Source organism: the organism of the source record quoted next, unplaced genomic scaffold (assembly GCF_019419815.1).
Source record: "Pyrus x bretschneideri cultivar Hongxiangsu unplaced genomic scaffold, Pyrus_bretschneideri_v1 Contig63, whole genome shotgun sequence".
Taxonomy (NCBI): domain Eukaryota; kingdom Viridiplantae; phylum Streptophyta; class Magnoliopsida; order Rosales; family Rosaceae; genus Pyrus; species Pyrus x bretschneideri.
The window spans coordinates 715,264-733,902 of record NW_025999802.1 but is presented as its reverse complement, the minus strand read 5'-3'; the positions used below and the strand labels follow the sequence as shown (position 1 = coordinate 733,902).

The window sequence follows — 18,639 nt, the reverse complement described above, 5'->3', positions numbered from 1 at the left end:
CTAGGCAGGTCTCCGTACCAGACAATATATTGGAAGCTTTAATCTTTGAAGAGGCATTTTCGTTTCTATTCTCTTATCTTCTTTTGCTTTCTTTCTTTTCGGCCTTTTTCTTTTACTACTTTCTTCTTTTCCATTAATTCCACCGTCTTTATTATTATGACCTCTGAAATGATGTCTCTTGTTGCACATTAAATACCTCAGTTACTCAGTAATCTACATAAAAAACTTGAGTATTAATAGAGACGTAGCACATTCCTCCACTCAGTTAGTGTAGATAATATTGTTTGTTAAAAAAAATAAAAAAATAAATAAATAACAACTCTTACTTGTGTTCGTAAAAGTAAAACCATAACACATGGACTGTGAAAACATATATAGGGTTTTCTATACAATTCAGACAGATCGGACATATTAATTTAAACTAATTAATTAGCTAATTAATCAAAGATGGATCGAACTCATGCATGGTAACTAGCTAGCACCGAGGGCATTAACTAATTAAATGACGATGATTATTTCAACCTTTGGTTCTGATAATAGTGATTGTGCCTCTGCCCTGGGTTTGAATTCTGGTAAGGGCCACCACAGCTTTACCAGAAAGGCCAGGGCCATCCGCAGACACGCATGGCCGACATGCAAAGTCCCCAACTGGGTGTCGTACTGGCCGTGTTGGTGGCATCAGGATCCTCTCGTTGATGTCGCTTAAGGTGACGTCGCCATCTACTCCGCCCGGCTTCACCAACGCAAATGGATAAACTACCCTTGTTATCACCCTCTTCTTCTTTTTTCTCTTTTCATCACCACCACCACCTGTATTAGAGAACATGCCAATGATATCGTTAGTTTTGTTTGAGTCATGCTATTTAGTTATACAGAGTCACACTCTCTGATATAGGTGATCAATCTCGTATGCAATGGCAGGATCCACTTCAATTAAAGAGTACATGCATATGTGCGCAATGTAGTCAGTTTTATGTGTTAAATTAACATTATTGAATTTAGAGTTGCTTTAGAATAGGTTACTAGATTGATATGTGTACGCACCGGCAGCTGGAGCAGCAATATTGGAAAAAAGGGTATCTTTGGGAGTAGGTAAATAATCAGAGTTGGTGTTGGCCGAGTCTTTGCAAGAAGAAGAGGAGGAATCAAAAGCTTCAGGAGCTGACATTGTTGGCTCTTCTGGTGTGTTTATCTTTGCGTTGACGATGTCATTTGTGATCTCCTCGGAAACGAGTCTGTTCATTGGTCTGGTTATACATAAAGGATCACCAAGTAGAACTGAAAGATGAAATCAACTTTAGAAAGATGAAATTAACTTTGGAAATCATAATTAAGAAAGAACTAAAAGTAATTAATTAATTAATTACCTGATAGCCCAGTACTGGAAGTAGTTAGCTGGCTCATGCAATCAAAATTCTCAGCTAATTCCCAGTTTGAATTCCAGTTTCTCTATTTACAAAGTATTTAAGTGAGAAATTGGCGCAAGATCGATGGAAAAAACTCATATAATTATAAAAGATAAGACATGCAAATCGAGAGATCCATCAAATAAGCCTATTCAATACCTTCGCAAGAATAGTAGTGGAGTCTTTGAGCTCGTTATCATCATTGGTATACACGAGCAAGCGTCTCCTTTTGGATCGCTCACCAAATTCAACCAAAGCGTCTTCTAAGTACCCCGTCGAGAAATCTGACTGATCTACATGAGGTGATGAGCAAAATGCTGCGTTCATCATCATGTACTCATCCATAGCTGCACATATTATTCAAAACTAATAAATGAACCCTAGCAAGCTAGAAATATATCATTGTCTTATATTCAACCACAGTTAAATACAAATGTAGACAAAAACAGTGAAAGCAAAGAGAGAGAAAGGAAGAAAAAGTGGAGAGACCTAAAGACATTCTGTCTGTGTTGAGAACTCCAAGGTGGCCGTGACAATCCCAACCTTGGGAAGAGTTGTGGAGGCTACTGTTCGTGTAAGCCATGGACATGGAGTGATGAAGCTCATCCACCTCTCTGTGTGAAGTCTTAATGTTTAATGACTCACTCACTCAGGGCCATACATTCCTATATATGCGCAAAGTCATGACATATAGAGAGAGTGGAAAAAGTTAAAAGAGATTATATGATTTCAGAAGCAGCAGTGCTCAGTCAACGGCAAAGATTAAAAAAGAAAAGAAAAATAAGGGTGTGTCTCTTGGATTCGGGAAATGTGGTATCACTTTTGATTTTCTTTGGTTAATTAGAAGTATGTGTGGGGGACTAAATAATTGCAAGGGTACTCATATGATGATGTTGCATGCAAAAGCAAGTATTGAAAGGCAAAGATAAATAGATATGCCCTAGTGCTGTAACTGTTACGACACAATTCAAATTTCAGCTTTTCCTTTTTTGTTTTCCCCTTCAATATTATGCTTCCCAACCGATCTTCTTTTTGAGACTTTTTCCACACCTTCTCTCCATCATCGGGTATCATCTATCTTCCACTTCTAAATTTTCTTTGCTCTTTTGCATGCATTTGGTCCACTTATTGGCATACTTGTGGTGAATAACTGTAACGGATCAAATCATGATAAATATTATGTGACGGTCGTACTATCACTTGTTGTTATTAATTTATATTATAATTTGAGTAAAGATAAGATTGATATGTTATGAATTTAGTTTATATTTACTTACTTAAAATTAACGAAGGACATGAATCAAAATACTATCTAACTGTTAAATTGTGATGTAGACAATAACTACACACTAGTTGACCCTCTTAGTGATTGAATTCTTAACAATTTAGGTATGAGATAATTGATTTTAGTGTGAGACTTTTCTGTGTTAATTAATAAATACAAAATATGTAAGATATGAAAATGATACTTATGTCTTGCATACTCATGGTGATGTAACAATCATGTTGAAAAAAGGAACTCACTACACGAATTTTTATTTCAGGATAGATGGGTGCGTGGGACCAGCATACTTTTGATCATGGTGTTTAAATGGCCGAACTAGGTCTGATGTAAGTCACCTACATCGGATTTCGTGTGAACGTTGATTGATGAATAATCCGACGGCAGAAATTATTTAATCTCTGCTAACTCACATTCTAAATTCATGTACAAATACATTTCGATCTTTTTTATTACAAGGCATCAATGTATGCAATACGTTAATTGTATGTGTGTGTGTGTATATATATTTGTTAATTACACTAAAAATATACCACGGGGGAGCTTTTTGATATTTTATTTTCTCTTTTTTTGGGGTCAATTTTGATTTTATGTTCATTTTGCTACTATAATCAGAGAAATTAAGAGATTCAGCTGGTAAGGATAGGAAATATAATCCATTAAGAAAACATTAGGACAAGAACACCACATTAAATGGTACATGAAAGTAAAGTAAAACGGTAGTGTGCCTGGAAGAGTCAACGATCAGAGCATAGCAAATGACCCTTCGTTACATCTTATTCTCTATTCCAACTTATAGTCTTATATATAGAAAGACATTGGATGTTCTGGTCCCTCTTTTATATATGTATGGCTAATGGCAGGACTCCTCTGACTTTGGCTTATGGCACCACGTACCCTGCAAATCAACAAACAATTAATTTTAAAACATCAGTTACCGTAAATTTTGTGTGTATAAGTAACATATTACTCAATAATTTACAATTTTATGTAACTACTTACTTCCGCACTTCTTTCCGGCAGGCCGTTTCCTGATGTTGCATCGCTTTGCAATGGTAATGGCAATGGCGGGATTAATACCGGCTTGCTTTGCCAAAGGTGACAACAGAACAGCGCAAAGGCATTTTGGGGCAGTCTTAATCAAGGCACCAACTTTGGTGCAGCAAAGTGGGGGAACCTTGGCCCTCACGTTTCTAGCCGCACTCAAGCACGGGCTCAGGCTTGCTGCTGCTGACCTAATCGGAGTCCTTCCACATTCTCCAGCTGCAACAACTTCCTCGACGAAAATGTTCGTAGCCAGCAGAAACAAAAACACAGAAACAACGCAGGCTTTCATGTTGAAGCTCAACGTGTATATTTGCAATTACTAATTAAAGTTTGCCTGATTATATATACCTCTTGTGCACTGACCTGGTGAACTAGCTCAATGGACGAGTATATATATAGCATGGAGAGAATGATCCTTTTTGCAGTAGTGGGGTGGTTGTGGGATTGTGGGATGATGACTATTAGGGTTTGTGTCTTAGTTTTTTCAAAGATGTAATCATTTGGGAAGACTGCGCAGAGTGTTCACACTGATTGATACTTCCACAAGGTGACACATATATAATTAGATTTTGTTGGTTGCTTTGCATCTGTAGAGTGCTTTGAGATCTCTTTCATTCTTTTTGCCTAGCCGCATGCTCTATATATATATATTATTCTTCACATGCATTGTTGAGAGATATGCTTTGAGTAGTTGGTGTTCGAACAGAACCACATCTTGGGAATCTGTATAACAACCCACAAATACCTGGCAACATCTGGTTGAATCCAGAGTTGAACTGCCTGACAACTTATTTTTCTATGTAATCATCACCCCGCCATGTGTTATTTTTGTTTCATTGTCGCTGTAACATGTTTTCTGCTCTTGTATTGGTAGGACAACATAACAGTGTAACAGTAATATCCAGTGTGGAAGATCTTTTAGAAAAAGCTCAAGGCTCTCGTAGATAGTCAAAAGCGTTTCTAACGTAATTTGACATAAAATTTTAAACGTGAGAATAGGTTGTAAAGCATTTGGAAACGCTTTTGTGATAGAGTATTGCTGCTTGAAGCACTTTCAAGCGTTTTTTTAAAGAACAAAAAATTGAATTTCTAATAAATTTCAATGCTCTTCTATCAAAAACGCTTATGAACATAAGAAGTTCTAGAATAGCATTTCCAAACCAACTCTAAAATTCCTCCAATATGTAATAAGCTTTGAGTATGAAAGGGGCATATTTCTTGCAAAAGGCCTTTGTTCCAATGGACCTGCAGGCAGATTGAAGATGTGGGCTCTATATATGATATGGGGTTTCTATCAATGGATTGAATGTTCTAATGTAGTTCACAAGACTAGTTATTTTTCAATGTAATCATAACACCGTCATGTAATATTTTTATTTCATTGTTACGGTAACATATATGTTGTTTGCACATGTATGTATTGGTAATTTGGTGCAAAACATAATAGTGTACGGTAATACCCAAATCACAAGTGGAAGATCTTTTAGAAAAAGTGCACGAGTGGAAGATCTTTTAGAGAAGGCTCAGGCCACTCATAGATAACCAAAAGCATTTCTAACGTAATTTGACATAAATTTTTGGACAATGTATAGATTGTAAAACATTTGGAAGCGCTTTTTTTTATAAAGTATGGATGATGGAAGCACTTTCAAGTGTTTTTCCAATAAAAAGAAAAAGAATTTCTAATGAAATTTCAGCACTTAATGAGTACTATTGCTGAACGTATTTGATCATGCCAAGAAACAAAAACACCAAAACAAAAGAAACAAAAACTCCTACCATCGATCTAATAAAATCGATTTCCGACAAAAAAAATGTTAAAATCTGGTTTGGATTAATTGAGATGTATGTCATGTTTGGTCACTCCAACAATGCGACTAGTAGTATTTTGCGCCGTTCTGGCCATTCTCTGTCACACCATTTCCATTTGCAGCTCCTTTTGTGCACACTATGTGATGGCCATTTTCAACGGTAGGCAGCTGGTGGCAGCTCACCGTTTCCATTTGCAACTCCTTTTAGAGACAGTTTATGATGACCATTTTCTTGAATGGCAGCAACTGGATGCAGCTCATCGAGCTCTTTAAGCACGGCGTTGATGCAGGACAGAAGGCCCTCAGTCTTAGTGCAAGAGAAGTATCCCCTTATGACAACGCGGAGCAAGGCCACATGCTTAGCATCCGCTGACATGTGATATGCAGGCACAATAAATTGGTGACGCCTCAAACCCTCGGACACCTTAAACTCATTGTAACGGCTTCTGTCCTTGAGAGAAAACGCCACCACCAGAACCCCAATGTCCCTTGACAATATCTTAAACCGCCCGGTTTTTCTACCCCCTTCTTTCACCACCATTGCGAGGTAGTGTAGCACTACAATGTATAATTTAATTATAATTTTGCAAGTTTTCGTTTTTTTTCCTTCTTTGTGGTCTGGACACGAACCTGAAGCTCAGTGGTAGCAGGGTACTCATCCATGTCAACATAGTTCTTGTCGAGGGATTCCATGATAAGCTCTTTAGCCTTCTTGTCCATCGATGTTGTCACAAACGAGGCCAAGTTCATCCCTGGGTCCGCATCCTGCTTCAGCTCGTCCTTTATCATCTGGGCCGCCACCTTTTCACTCATCGAATTCTCCGGCATCTCGTACCTGCATGCAACACCATAACCCTATATGGTATCATGTAGCTACCTCTGTTAGCATAAACACAACACCAAGATCATGCAAAGCAAGTTACCGTGATCAAAACACAGAACCATAAACCATAAAGCAATGCACAGAGAGAAAACATACCTGCAGAAGAGTTCGAAGCTTGATTTCTGCAGCAAAGTCGTGGTGCACCTTCTCCTCTCTTCAGTGAACGAGACTCTCAACTAATAATAGCTCTTAGTCTTATATCGAGTACTCACTGCGAGAGCAGAGGCCACCATATATATACTATACAATCTAAGCCAAATTCTATAAGGATTCCCCTATTAAAAACCATATAGAATACCAATTCATTCCAAATAGCAATCCAGTTACAACATGGATTTACAAATCCATTCCCAACAAGACTTCCTACTCAATCTCTAATCCTACAACCAAGTTTACCAATTCATACTCATGCTCATATTCTAACAACCTCAATTCTAATCTACGGAAAGGATAAGTCGAAGTTGGATGTCAGGGGAGGGTCATGCATGATTAATTCAATCAGAAAAAAACAACATACGTACTTAGCCGGTGAGGTTAGGATATAGCTAGTGGTGGAGCGGACCGAGACATCGGACTCTGAGAAGGTTTTTGAGAGCCCCATGCTAGTTTAAACCAGTAGAGACTGACAGGGAGAGGGATAGGGGAAGGACAAGATATTAGGGCAAAGCTGAAATCACACAATTAAACTGGCTAATTGGTGAGAAAATTGATTGAAGGGAGAGGGGTATATGTACGAATTACAAACGTGAGATTGGGGTTGCTTGGGGAAGAGGGTTGAAGACCATTTATGCGGTATTTATAGGGATATCTTACTCGTTTCTTCTGTCTGTGATAAATCTTGCCGGATTCGCACAGGAAACTTTGAGCTTGTTTATTGTCCTTCCTGCCTTTTACATTTTCTGGAAAGAACTGAAAGAAAAAAAATTGATTGATTAATTATATAGAAAAATAATAATTTCCTATTCTATTTCATCCTATTCAAACCAAACAACATCAAATATAATAAAATTACTTAAATCATTTAAACTTAAAGCACGCATGTTTTGTGGCGAATCTTTACCTAGATAGAAGATCAATTGAAGATACAAAAAACTTATTGACCACGACGACGTTTTTAGACCAACCAAAAAAAAAAAAAAAAAACGTGTTTGGTGTATTTAAACGGAGCATTTTTGTTCACTAACCTAAATTTTGGTGTATGCTTACCATGTACCTAATCATCTGTCACATGTCTTTTCACTTACTCTTGGTTAATTTTTTTATTTTTTATTAAATTGAAAAAGTAACATTTAATGTGAAAGTTAACTAAAGTTAGGTGAAATGACGCATAACAAAGGATTATGTGTATGGTAAGCATACATCATAGTTATGATGAGCAAAAATGTCGTGTCTACTTGAATCATATTTTGTAGACCATATGATGTGTCAGTTGATGGTTGAATATCCAACCATCAACCGCCAAGTCATGTGATTCACAAAAATGGTCTAAAAATAATATGGTCTCCCTAGCATTTTTCTTTATATTGGTTATGCTAGGGAGACTGAATTTTTAAGCCAAATTATGTGTTACCAATAAAAAAAAAACACGTTAATTAACACTTAAATAATAATTCAATCATCACCATATTACCATTTGGTTTGCAAATTTGATTTCAGTATTTTTCAACAACTACAAAATATCATTACAAAATTTGGTCCAAACGATTGATCTCCATATCTGTATATAATTCAACAATCACGTTATATAATTTACAAAATTTGGTCTAAACGATTGATCTCCCTATCTGTAATATAATATTGGTCAATATTATATCAATGGAGCTTGCAGTAGAGGAGGTTGACTGGTATATATGAACGCATATAGGGATCATCGGCCGCATCAATGTATATATTCATTCCTTTTACGTAAAAACTACAACTTTTAGACCTGCAATGCGAACGAACTAATTCCATGGAAAATTCTACACGTCCCTCTTTATACCTTTTAAGTTTTTCATGGGAACTTCCAAACAATCCATCATGCATTCCTATTGTAGATATTAATCTATAACTTATGCCTTTTTCACCTTTAATTATGTTCATGATTTGTCCATATATACTTCATATTTTGATATGTTGATCAATGGACATATATGTGCTTAGTTCATACTAGCATATTAGGCACATATGGCCATAAACATATATAGTCAGAGGCCTTTTTCTCTTAAATCACCTACCTTTGAATTATAATCGAACGGTGAGTGATTACAAATTTACGGGGTCATGAGATACAAAAGATCTATATATAGTCATATATACATGTGACTTAACCTAAGGAAACATTGTCGTTCACATCTAACGATCAATGTGAATATATTTTTTGAATGGAGCGAGCAAATTTAACCAATGGAAAACCATAATTAATTCAAAGTTGTCCAGTTTGAATATATATGCAGTGATGTTGAAGTTTTAACAAGCAAATGACCGAGATAATTAATTGGCTAATTGCACTCGTCTCCTTTGAGTGGTTAGCAAGTAATAAAAACAAAACAAGGCATCATTTTTTTTCTTGGGAAGGGGGCAATTCGATTCCAATATTCTGTCGTAATTTACAACAATAATATTTGAATATAAGATAGTAATATTGCCATTATTTTCTGTTATTTTTTGCACTTCCTTTAAGTGTACTATTTGCTTTTCTTGTTTACGTCATAATTTAGAGACTCTTTTCTGTGATTCAAAGTTCAAAAAAAAAAAAAAAAAAAAAAAAATCAAGTTCTTAAGAAATATAACCAAAATGGGCTAGTGATTGATGATAAATTTCAGGTGTATTCTATACTGCACTTTTTGAGTTCAATTCTTAGCGTGTTTTGAATTACACGATAATGATCAAATAAGGTTGAAATACCTCTATAAATCTTTTTCGAATCTCTTAAATTTTTATTAAGAATTTGAATAAGTTTATGATAAAACGGTTTAAGATTTGGAGACACGCTTTTAACATGTGTTTTGTGGGATCCACTTTTTTATGTATTTTAAGGACCCAATTTAACTGTATTTTGAAATATAACCAAAACGGAATGGGTTAGTGATTGATGATGAATTTCAAGTGCGTATTCTATACTGCATTTTCTGAGTTTGATTCTTAGTGTGTTTTGAATTACACGATACTGACCATATAAGGCTGAAATGCCTCTATATTTTAAAATATAAACAATTCGAATTGTTGAAATACATTACAAAATAGGTTCTATAAAATAAATATCAAATATATCTCAAAAAATGTTCGGAAATTTATAACCCAATACAAATACATCTTTCAAAAAGTGCTACTCGCCACATAAGCAGTGGAGACGAAGGTAAAAGCCAACAGAGGACACGTTACGGCCCAGTCAAAGGAAAGGAAAAAGAGAACGGTTGGTTTGCCCGGGAAGTGGGGTAAGTAGTTAGTTGAAGCAAGTCCCAAGGTTGTCTTCCGTTTTACGTCACCTAACACGACACCGATACCTTGACCTCTACCCGTATTATCCACCCACCATTCCGGCTTCTAAGACGGAAGATAGTATCTCTGCTCCTCCTTGTTCTTCAGAACACACATTTTCCATTTGTATTGCACTCGGAGAAGAAGCAGGGCGACGGAATCAGAGATCACAGAGAGAGAGAGAGAGAGAGAGAGAGAGAGAGAGATGGGTTCTCTCCAGGAGGAGGAGCGATTGCTTTTGGAAGACGGACTTATTCAGGTTCCTCTCTCTCTCTCTCTCTCTTCATTTTTTTCGTCTGAAAGTTGTGATCTTTTGTATTGATTTCGAATTTTGGAATTTCAAAAATTTGATCTTTGATCTTGTAAAACGTTCTGCAATTCCAGAGCAATCGGTTCTTAATTTGCTTAGCTGCTGTTAGAGATTTTGAATTTTTTATGTTAAACTGAAATTCGATTGGGAGTTTTTGAGATTTAGTGTATGATCATGGTCAATGATATGAAGTTTACTGGGTATCCTTTGATTTCTGTTCACGTTTTTGAATACTGATCATCTTTTGCCATTAGTGATCTGTTTGGGATTGTTTTTGTTTGTAGCCAAGTGCTTTTTTAAGAAGCATTTATAGTAGGTGACCCAGAAGCACTTATGACTTTACCTGTCAAACGCCTTCCGAAGTACTTGAATTAATAAAATGTCAACGTGTTTTAATAAAAGCATATGCTTATGAGCAGAAGTGCTTCCTGAAATCCTAAACGAGGTTGCCTTTAAAAGGATTTTCTTTGACATTTATGTTTCCAAATGTAAATGTTTCAAACAGTTTGGCACTACACGCATTGATGTTTTTCTGTTGCATCTTCAGAACGAAGGCGACGGGCTGTACACTGGAGATGGCTCAGTTGACATTAAGGGGAATCGTGTTCTGAAACAAAATACTGGGAATTGGAGAGCTTGCCCCTTCATTCTAGGTGATGCTTTGTTCGTCGCTATAATTTGCTCTTGTGCATCAATGTAGTTTATGTGATTGTAATACTTTTGATACATGTTACAGGTACCGAATGTTGCGAACGTTTGGCCTACTACGGGATTGCAACTAACCTCGTTACTTATCTTACACGCAAATTGCACGAAGGAAATGTGTCTGCGGCAAGGAATGTCACTACTTGGTCAGGCACTTGCTATCTTACACCTCTGATTGGGGCTGTCTTAGCAGATGCTTATTGGGGAAGATATTGGACAATTGCTGTTTTCTCGACCATTTACTTCATTGTAAGTACAAATTAGATTTTGTTTTTTCTTCCCATTTTGTTTGGTGCTTATATAATCTCATCTCATATACATGCATGCATGTATGATGTATATGCATATATATATATATATATATATTTGGGATTAGAGCATATAAATTTTGCTGATTGGTTCGGTAATTATTTTGTGTAGGGGATGGGTACTTTGACTCTCTCTGCATCAGTTCCTGCATTGAAGCCTCCAGAATGTGTGGATTCGGTATGTCCTTCAGCTTCTCCTGCACAGTATGGAGTGTTCTTCGTTGGACTCTATCTGATTGCTCTGGGGACTGGTGGGATCAAGCCATGTGTTTCGTCCTTTGGGGCGGACCAGTTTGATGATACAGATAAAACGGAAAGAGTAAAGAAGGGATCCTTCTTCAACTGGTTTTACTTTTCTATCAACATTGGTGCTTTAATATCAAGTTCTCTACTAGTCTGGATTCAAGACAATGCTGGGTGGGGTTTAGGATTTGGTATACCTACATTGTTTATGGGCATTGCTATTTTTAGTTTCTTTTCAGGCACACCCCTATATAGATTTCAGAAACCGGGGGGAAGCCCTGTGACAAGAATGTGCCAGGTTTTGGTTGCATCATTTCGTAAGTGGAATTTGGACGTCCCTAAAGACAGTAGTCTCCTGTATGAAACACCAGATAAAGACTCTGCTATTAAAGGAAGTCGTAAGCTGGAGCACAGCGATGAACTGACGTAAATTTCTTCTTACTGTGTTCATGTTCGTGGGAATAATTATTTGAATTTTACAGAATCACACATTTTCGCAGAAAACTTAAATGGCGAATTTTCAAATTGCTGCAAAAAATAAATGGAATGACGTTATTTTCTTATTCTGAACTGTTGAGACTGTGTAACTCGACCACAATATAAATTGTTCCTAAAAATTTGAACTTTGTTTTTGCTGCAGGTGTCTTGATAAAGCTGCTGTGATTTCAGAAACTGAGACCAAAACTAGGGACTTCTCCAATCCGTGGAGGGTTTGCACTGTAACACAGGTGGAGGAGTTGAAAATTTTAATCCGCATGTTTCCAATTTGGGCTACTGGAATTGTCTTTTCTGCTGTTTATGCCCAAATGTCGACTATGTTTGTTGAGCAAGGCACGATGATGGACACATCTATCGGTTCTTTCACCATTCCCCCAGCCTCCCTCTCAACTTTTGATGTCATCAGTGTTATTTTCTGGGTCCCTGTGTATGACAAGTTTATTGTCCCAATTGCTAGGAGATTTACGGGTAAAGAAAGGGGCTTCTCAGAGTTGCAACGGATGGGTATTGGTCTCTTTCTTTCAGTGCTATGCATGTCGGCTGCTGCCGTGGTAGAGATTTACCGATTGAATCTTGCAAAAGAGCTTGGATTGGTTGACAAAGAGGTGGCTGTACCGATGAGTATCTTTTGGCAAATACCTCAGTATTTTTTGTTGGGTGCTGCGGAGATATTCACATTCATTGGGCAGCTTGAGTTCTTCTACGACCAATCTCCAGATGCTATGCGGAGTCTATGCAGTGCATTGTCGCTTCTGACGACTTCGTTGGGGAACTATCTGAGCTCCTTGATTCTAACAATTGTAACGTACTTCTCAACAAAGGATGGGAAGGCTGGATGGATACCGGATAACTTAAACGAAGGTCATCTGGATTATTTCTTCTGGCTCTTAGCCGGACTCAGCCTCCTGAATATGTTGGTGTACGTGGTCTGTGCCAAGAGGTACAAAAAGAAGAAGGCTTCTTAAGGCTTTCTCCAGGTCCCTTAAAACCGTAAACAGAAGAAACTGAAGAACCCATTTGTAAAAATCACCCTGTTATTGATACCGTGTAAATAGAAATTACAAGCTCTGCATTTTCGTCCAATCAAAAACATTTGAGATTATAAAGAAATGTGTATTATTCGCAACGATTCTTTGCTTTAGCCCTGCACTTTGTGAACTATTCTTGCTTTCTGAGTTTCGTCTCCTCGGTCGTTTGATTGGTACGAGACCCGAATGCTGCGGGGATGACGAAGCCGGACAGCCTACTGAAGTTTTCTGGTGACAGTTGGATGCACAGTACTTTTGATTCATTTCTCGAAATTAATAATTAGGATAATTTCTATTTTACAACCTTTAAGTTTTGCAAAACTCTACTGCACTAACTTATTTCATCTCGTGCTACTTTCATACCTAAAGTTCGATTTTTTTTTGTCACCTTCATACTTCCTTAGTCAATCCATTAACTTCACCTGTTAATTGATGACAATGGCATAGTTTTGACCAACCATTGTTGCTTGTCGTCTGCAAATAAAACGAATGACAGTGAAGTCTATGGACTCGGGGACCTTCAATTACTGACCAGAGGACGATGGAGATGTCCACCCCCTCTCCCTCCCATTGCAATTTCAGTTAGGTTGTTGATAACCCCCCCGTTCTAATGTGTGTGAATTGTACTAATGGATACTCAGTTCCACATCGGTCAGCATTTTGTCTATCCTGTTTTTGGTTTCCCTTTGGATTAGCGATCATGGTATCATGTACTGTCTCCAGTCCAGAATGAAGGCGATGACCTCTACACCGGAGATGGTTCAGTTGACTCGAAGGGGAACCCTGCTCTAAAAAATAACACTGGACAGTGGAAGGCACGCTTCTTCATTTTTGGTGACATATTGTCTTCGACATTTGCTCTCATGTGTCCGAGTAATCTCTTCTTTTCCTAACAGTTGTAGTGTGTTTACATATTATATCTACACACACACACACACACACACACACAAAATGCGGGCGTTCTTTTGTGAACTGTTGGCCTTCAATGGGATTTCTACCAATCTTGTCAACTATTTCACCGATAAACTGCACGAAGAAACTGTTGTTGCTTCAACAAGTATCACTAGTTGGAAAGGAAATGCTATATCACACCCGGGCTGTTCGTGTCCATTCCATGCATGGCAGCTGCTGCATTGTTAGAGAGATCACGCGATTGCAGCTTGCCAGGGAGCGCGGTTAGATCCATGAAAAGGTTGCTGCTTCCACTTAGCATACTTTGCCAAATTTCCCCAGTACTTTTTGTTAGCCGCTGCCGAGGTCATCACGTTCATGGGGCAGCATGAGTTCTACTACGAGCAAGCACAACCGAGGGCGGGAAGGCTGGATGGATTGCGGATAATCACGAGGAAGCTTGGGCCTCAAATCATAATGCCACGATTAGGCCTTAAATTAAGCCAAGCTTGGGCCTTAAATTTCGACACCGACCCACGCCCCGTTTAACCGAACCCGATTGGCTTAAACCTAAAACATTCTTCCACAATCTGCCTCTCTCTTACGTTCGCGGTCGCCACTCCTTGGGAATCCTAATTCTGCACCAGCAAAATCTCCGTCGATTCCTTACTTCTCCGACTCCGACGATGAGGCCGATACTGATGAAAGGGCACGAGAGGCCCTTGACTTTCCTCAAATACAACAGGGACGGCGACCTCCTCTTCTCCTGCGCCAAGGACCACAACCCCACCGTCTGGTTCGCCGACAACGGCGAGCGCCTCGGGACCTACCGCGGCCACAACGGCGCCGTTTGGTGCTGCGATGTGTCCAGAGACTCCGCCCGCCTCATTACCGGCAGCGCCGACCAGACCGCCAAGCTGTGGAACGTTCAGTCCGGTCAGCAGCTTTTCACCTTCAATTTTGACTCGCCGGCGAGGGCTGTCGACTTCTCCGTGGGCGATAAGCTCGCCGTCATCACCACCGACCCCTTCATGGACGTTACGTCGGCGATTCACGTCAAGCGTATCGCCGGAGATCCCGAAGATCGTAAGCTTCTTTGATTTTTCCTCTTTTGTTGTGTTGCCTTTCGGTTTATCTAAAATTAGATATGGAATAATCGGCGGTTTCGTATTTTCAGAGATTGGTGAATCGGCTCTGATACTCAAGGGACCTCAGGGAAGAATTAACAGAGCTGTTTGGGGCCCTCTGAACAGAACTATCATAAGCGCCGGAGAAGACGCAGTTGTTCGCATTTGGGATTCTGAGGTGAGTGTGCATTGGCTCGCTGTGATGTTATTCAATACTTGCACTGGAAATTTGAAAGCTTTTTCTTTAATTTAATTGCCCCTAAGTGTTTTCGATTAACTTGCAGACTGGTAAACTACTTAAGGAGAATGATCCGGAAGCGGGTCACAAAAAGACCATAACTTCGCTTGCGAAATCTGTGGATGGTTCACATTTCCTCACCGGTTCGCTAGATAAATCTGCCAAGGTAATGCATCTCGTAATCTTCGTGCTTTGTTTCTTGAGTTGTATGTAGGTTTCGTATTTTTACTGAGTTTTGTGTTTTGTGTTGCATATGTTTTAGCTGTGGGATACTAGAACGTTGACTCTTATCAAGACCTATGTGACAGAGCGTCCTGTCAATGCCGTTGCAATGTCTCCTCTTTGTGATCATGTATGTAACTATAATCTCAAATTTGTTTGCATTTTCTTGCATTTTTTCAAAATGCTGTCTTTTCGGTATTTCATTTACTTAAAACCCATCTCGTTTGCATTCCAACTTGTTTACTTACATAATGAGATAAAAAGTGGAGTTTGTACAAATACGATTAAATGCTTTCTATCAGTCACATTTTGAGGAGAGTTTCTAGTTGGAACTTTGGTGAATGGATGATACGCACTAACGGCCCTTAGTTATTTTGTATCTCTTATACATGCACTGTTTTCCCGGTTCATTACAAAAGTCTTCATTTTATTGAAAAAATATTCCGTGTGTTCTATCCAGGTGGTACTTGGTGGTGGTCAGGATGCATCAACTGTCACCACAACTGATCATCGTTCTGGGAAATTTGAAGCCAAATTCTATGACAAGGTAAACCATACTATTCTTTTATGTCTTTTGGAGTATGAAGGTTCTTGGTTGTCTTTTCTTCAGTAAGTGATTTTGTTTTCTTAATGTCATATAAATAGATTCTTCAAGAAGAAATTGGAGGTGTTAAAGGGCATTTTGGACCTATAAATGCTTTGGCGTTTAATCCCGATGGAAAAAGGTATAGTTCATTTTCTTAACTACTTTTGTTGGTTTCGTGATACGTGAATACATGATGAACAAATTCTTCTCAATTAGAGTTGGATTGGCTTACCGTTAGATAGTACTTGGGAATTTCTCACCTTTATCTGTGCAATATTGCTTTTGCTAATGTTTAGTGATATCATTTTTTGTGCTCATGAACAATTAATTTAAATGTTTAGCTAGAAAAATTAAATTAATTTTAAAACCGAGATGAAATCGTTCGTAAATATTATGCAACTTCTCTACGTAGCTGGTTAGGAGTCTTAACAATTGGTGCTGGAGGAATAATGGTTCCTTGTTTCTCAGATGATGATGTGGCTTATTATCTGCCTATATGAATTGAGAAATTTTTCCTGGAAAAGAGAATTTGCTGCATTGAGACTATCTTAATATTTTCGGTTTTTGTTGTATTATTTGAACAGTTTCTCAAGCGGAGGTGAGGATGGTTACGTACGTTTACATCACTTTGATTCTGATTACTTCCACATCAAGATTTAGATCTGCAGCTTGGTATTAATTCTCACTTTGGAGTTTCGGGAAAGGCTATTTCTCCCTTCCTAAACCAGCCGCATCGAGCAATTACTTTTGTAGTTCTGGGATTGTGATTAACAACCATTTTCTGTGTTTGCTTCTTGCTGTTGGAAGGAACACAGTTCTGTAGAAGATTTATAGAGTTAATTTGTTCCAGTAACTTTTTAATTAGAATTTGACTTATAATCTTATCATCCGTCGTTGAACTTTATGAGAGCAACGAATTACACAGTATCCTTGTTACTATTCTGGTAGATGAAGCTCATGGTACTGCAAGCAGAAGTATAACCCCCATCAAGAACAAGATTATGTCCCGTTATAAACCCGGCGTCTTCGCTGGCCACGAACAATGCAGCTTCCGCCACATCTTCCACGGTTGCGCACCTCCCTCGCAACAAGCTCCCCCTCTCTCCCACAGTTCTGCTTACATCTTCTGCCGTCATGTCCATTTTCCCGAGATGCCTTCTGTAGGCATCGACGAGCATCTCCGAAGGAACCCCGTGAGGAGAAATGTTGTTCACGCGAATGCCATGCACTCCCAACTCACACGCGGCACTTTTTGCCAATCCGTTGAGGGCCTCCTTCGACAATGTGTAGGCATGTCCTCCAAGGCCTCCCATGATACCGGCTGAGCTTGATGTGCAAATGATGCTCCCTCCTCTTCGACCTTTGACCATGGCCGCTGCAGCATACTTGATTCCGTGCACAACGCCAAGAACATTTATCGAGAGGAGGTTCTTGACCTGCTCCATGTCAAGGCTGGATATACTCCCCGAGGGACCAGGAACCCCGGCATTGTTGAACATGACTGTCAATTCGTACTTTCCATTTAAGTGCAAGCTCAACAGCTGATTCAACATCAGCTTCCTTTGACACATCGCAGTGAATGTAGCGGCCTGCGATAGAATCAGCCAGTGTAGCTCCTATGTCGTCGAGTATATCAGCAACGATGACATGGGCTCCGTTTCGAGCGAATAGCTTGGCTGACGCAGCTCCAATCCCTCTTGCACCCCCAGTTATGACTGCAACTTTGTTCGCCAACCTAACAAAACTAAAGCAGATAAAAACCGCATATGTACGAATAAACATAGAATCGCTTGGAGTTTCGCCAAAAGTTGCAACTAACCTCTTTGAAGGCGGCCTCCGCGCTTCGTCCTCATCGTGCATTGGAAGAGATTGCTCCATATTTGGTATATAATGCAAGTTAAGATTGGGGTAAAACCTAAACAAGTTGAACAGGGCTCTCTACATGTTTTGATTATTCAATCCATGCACAGTTTTCATTCCTTACAACTACTTCCAACCCATAAGAGTCTGGTGGCCTATTTTTTTTTTTTTTTTTTCCTTCTTCGTTTTGGGACAACCGTTTCACTTTTCCGTTGAACTTTCACTTTGGTTATGAGCCTCCCTAAACTTCTAAGTCACGCCAATGTTCCTTCCATCGGTAGTTCTATCAATTAAGGGGTATTTTTGTCCACTTATTTACTGTACAAGCTTTTAAATTTGACAATGTTTGTTAAGTTTGATTATTACAATTCTAGTATTAACTTTGTGAATGTAGTATTTTGCGTACACGTAGAACTTTAAAAGTCGGTCGCGAGCATAGGATGTGATAAAATTTATAGAAAGTGTGACAGTTAGGGCATACTGACACGAGTTGGAAAATAGAGGACTAAAATTCAGAGGTCAAAGTAGAACAAAGTATCATGTTTGTATTCGGTAGTCCGATTTTTAACCATTAAATTAGCAAGTTGAAAAAAAGTAGTATTTCTTCGATCCAATTCTGGTTCACGGACATTACAAAAGTTTTGCCACTCTTTCTTTGCGTTGGGCTTGATCTGGGCTGAATAGCCCAATAATTTCCCTAGTTACCTTCAGCCCAATGGGCCAAAAAATAACTC

At 38.7% G+C, this 18,639-nt stretch overlaps 6 protein-coding genes across 7 annotated transcripts; 2 read left to right on the top strand and 4 right to left on the bottom strand.

Moving 5' to 3' along the window:
• Nucleotides 1-305: 305 nt before the first annotated feature.
• LOC125472029 lies at nt 306-2,086 on the bottom strand. The gene is made up of 5 exons (XM_048573071.1): nt 1,896-2,086; nt 1,566-1,753; nt 1,368-1,449; nt 1,045-1,278; nt 306-810 (listed from the first exon to the last, which is right to left on the bottom strand). Exons 1-5 carry the CDS (start codon nt 1,993-1,995, stop codon nt 518-520), a joined length of 897 nt encoding a protein of 298 aa, XP_048429028.1. The 5' UTR covers nt 1,996-2,086; the 3' UTR covers nt 306-517.
• Nucleotides 2,087-3,325: 1,239 nt separating this feature from the next.
• On the bottom strand, nt 3,326-4,045 carry LOC125472044 (non-specific lipid transfer protein GPI-anchored 15; the record flags this gene model as incomplete). The annotated part of the gene is made up of 2 exons (XM_048573090.1): nt 3,326-3,586; nt 3,691-4,045. Coding segments are annotated over 2 exons (372 nt in total), but the record flags the coding sequence as incomplete, so codon positions are not given.
• Nucleotides 4,046-5,407: 1,362 nt separating this feature from the next.
• Nucleotides 5,408-7,313, bottom strand: LOC125472045 (glutamate decarboxylase 4-like). Of its 2 annotated transcripts, none has more exons than XM_048573091.1 (2): nt 6,526-7,313; nt 5,408-6,401 (listed from the first exon to the last, which is right to left on the bottom strand). In XM_048573091.1, exon 2 carries the CDS (start codon nt 6,085-6,087, stop codon nt 5,701-5,703), a length of 387 nt encoding a protein of 128 aa, XP_048429048.1. In that variant the 5' UTR covers nt 6,088-6,401; nt 6,526-7,313; the 3' UTR covers nt 5,408-5,700. The 2 variants fall into 2 exon arrangements, with proteins under 2 accessions (XP_048429048.1, XP_048429049.1); XM_048573092.1 differs by having other exon boundaries at nt 5,408-6,381.
• A 2,541-nt stretch (nt 7,314-9,854) lies between these two features.
• LOC125472021 (protein NRT1/ PTR FAMILY 8.3-like) lies at nt 9,855-13,079 on the top strand. The gene is made up of 5 exons (XM_048573055.1): nt 9,855-10,148; nt 10,747-10,852; nt 10,936-11,153; nt 11,325-11,881; nt 12,096-13,079. Exons 1-5 carry the CDS (start codon nt 10,095-10,097, stop codon nt 12,916-12,918), a joined length of 1,758 nt encoding a protein of 585 aa, XP_048429012.1. The 5' UTR covers nt 9,855-10,094; the 3' UTR covers nt 12,919-13,079.
• A 1,383-nt stretch (nt 13,080-14,462) lies between these two features.
• On the top strand, nt 14,463-16,972 carry LOC125472080 (eukaryotic translation initiation factor 3 subunit I-like). Its single transcript, XM_048573142.1, has 7 exons — nt 14,463-14,958; nt 15,050-15,177; nt 15,284-15,403; nt 15,500-15,589; nt 15,920-16,006; nt 16,105-16,184; nt 16,630-16,972. The coding sequence occupies exons 1-7, from the start codon at nt 14,559-14,561 to the stop codon at nt 16,703-16,705; spliced, it is 981 nt and encodes a 326-aa protein (XP_048429099.1). The 5' UTR covers nt 14,463-14,558; the 3' UTR covers nt 16,706-16,972.
• On the bottom strand, nt 16,908-18,420 carry LOC125472081 (short-chain dehydrogenase reductase ATA1-like). The gene is given in 2 exon segments (XM_048573143.1): nt 16,908-17,547; nt 17,549-18,420. Coding segments are annotated over 2 exon segments (960 nt in total). The 5' UTR covers nt 17,924-18,420; the 3' UTR covers nt 16,908-16,962.
• Between the last annotated feature and the right edge of the window lie 219 nt (nt 18,421-18,639).

Coding starts and splice junctions, on each gene's coding strand:
- LOC125472029 (XM_048573071.1), bottom strand. CDS start 1,995: ATGTCCATGGCTTACACGAACAGTAGCCTCCACAACTCTTCCCAAGGT. Junction 1,279..1,367: donor TTCCAGTACTGGGCTATCAG/GTAATTAATTAA, acceptor TTCATCTTTCAG/TTCTACTTGGTGATCCTTTA. Junction 811..1,044: donor TATTGCTGCTCCAGCTGCCG/GTGCGTACACAT, acceptor TCTCTAATACAG/GTGGTGGTGGTGATGAAAAG.
- LOC125472045 (XM_048573091.1), bottom strand. CDS start 6,087: ATGGTGGTGAAAGAAGGGGGTAGAAAAACCGGGCGGTTTAAGATATTG.
- LOC125472021 (XM_048573055.1), top strand. CDS start 10,095: ATGGGTTCTCTCCAGGAGGAGGAGCGATTGCTTTTGGAAGACGGACTT. Junction 10,853..10,935: donor AGCTTGCCCCTTCATTCTAG/GTGATGCTTTGT, acceptor TACATGTTACAG/GTACCGAATGTTGCGAACGT. Junction 11,154..11,324: donor TCTCGACCATTTACTTCATT/GTAAGTACAAAT, acceptor TATTTTGTGTAG/GGGATGGGTACTTTGACTCT.
- LOC125472080 (XM_048573142.1), top strand. CDS start 14,559: ATGAGGCCGATACTGATGAAAGGGCACGAGAGGCCCTTGACTTTCCTC. Junction 15,404..15,499: donor CGCTAGATAAATCTGCCAAG/GTAATGCATCTC, acceptor CATATGTTTTAG/CTGTGGGATACTAGAACGTT. Junction 16,007..16,104: donor AAGCCAAATTCTATGACAAG/GTAAACCATACT, acceptor TCATATAAATAG/ATTCTTCAAGAAGAAATTGG.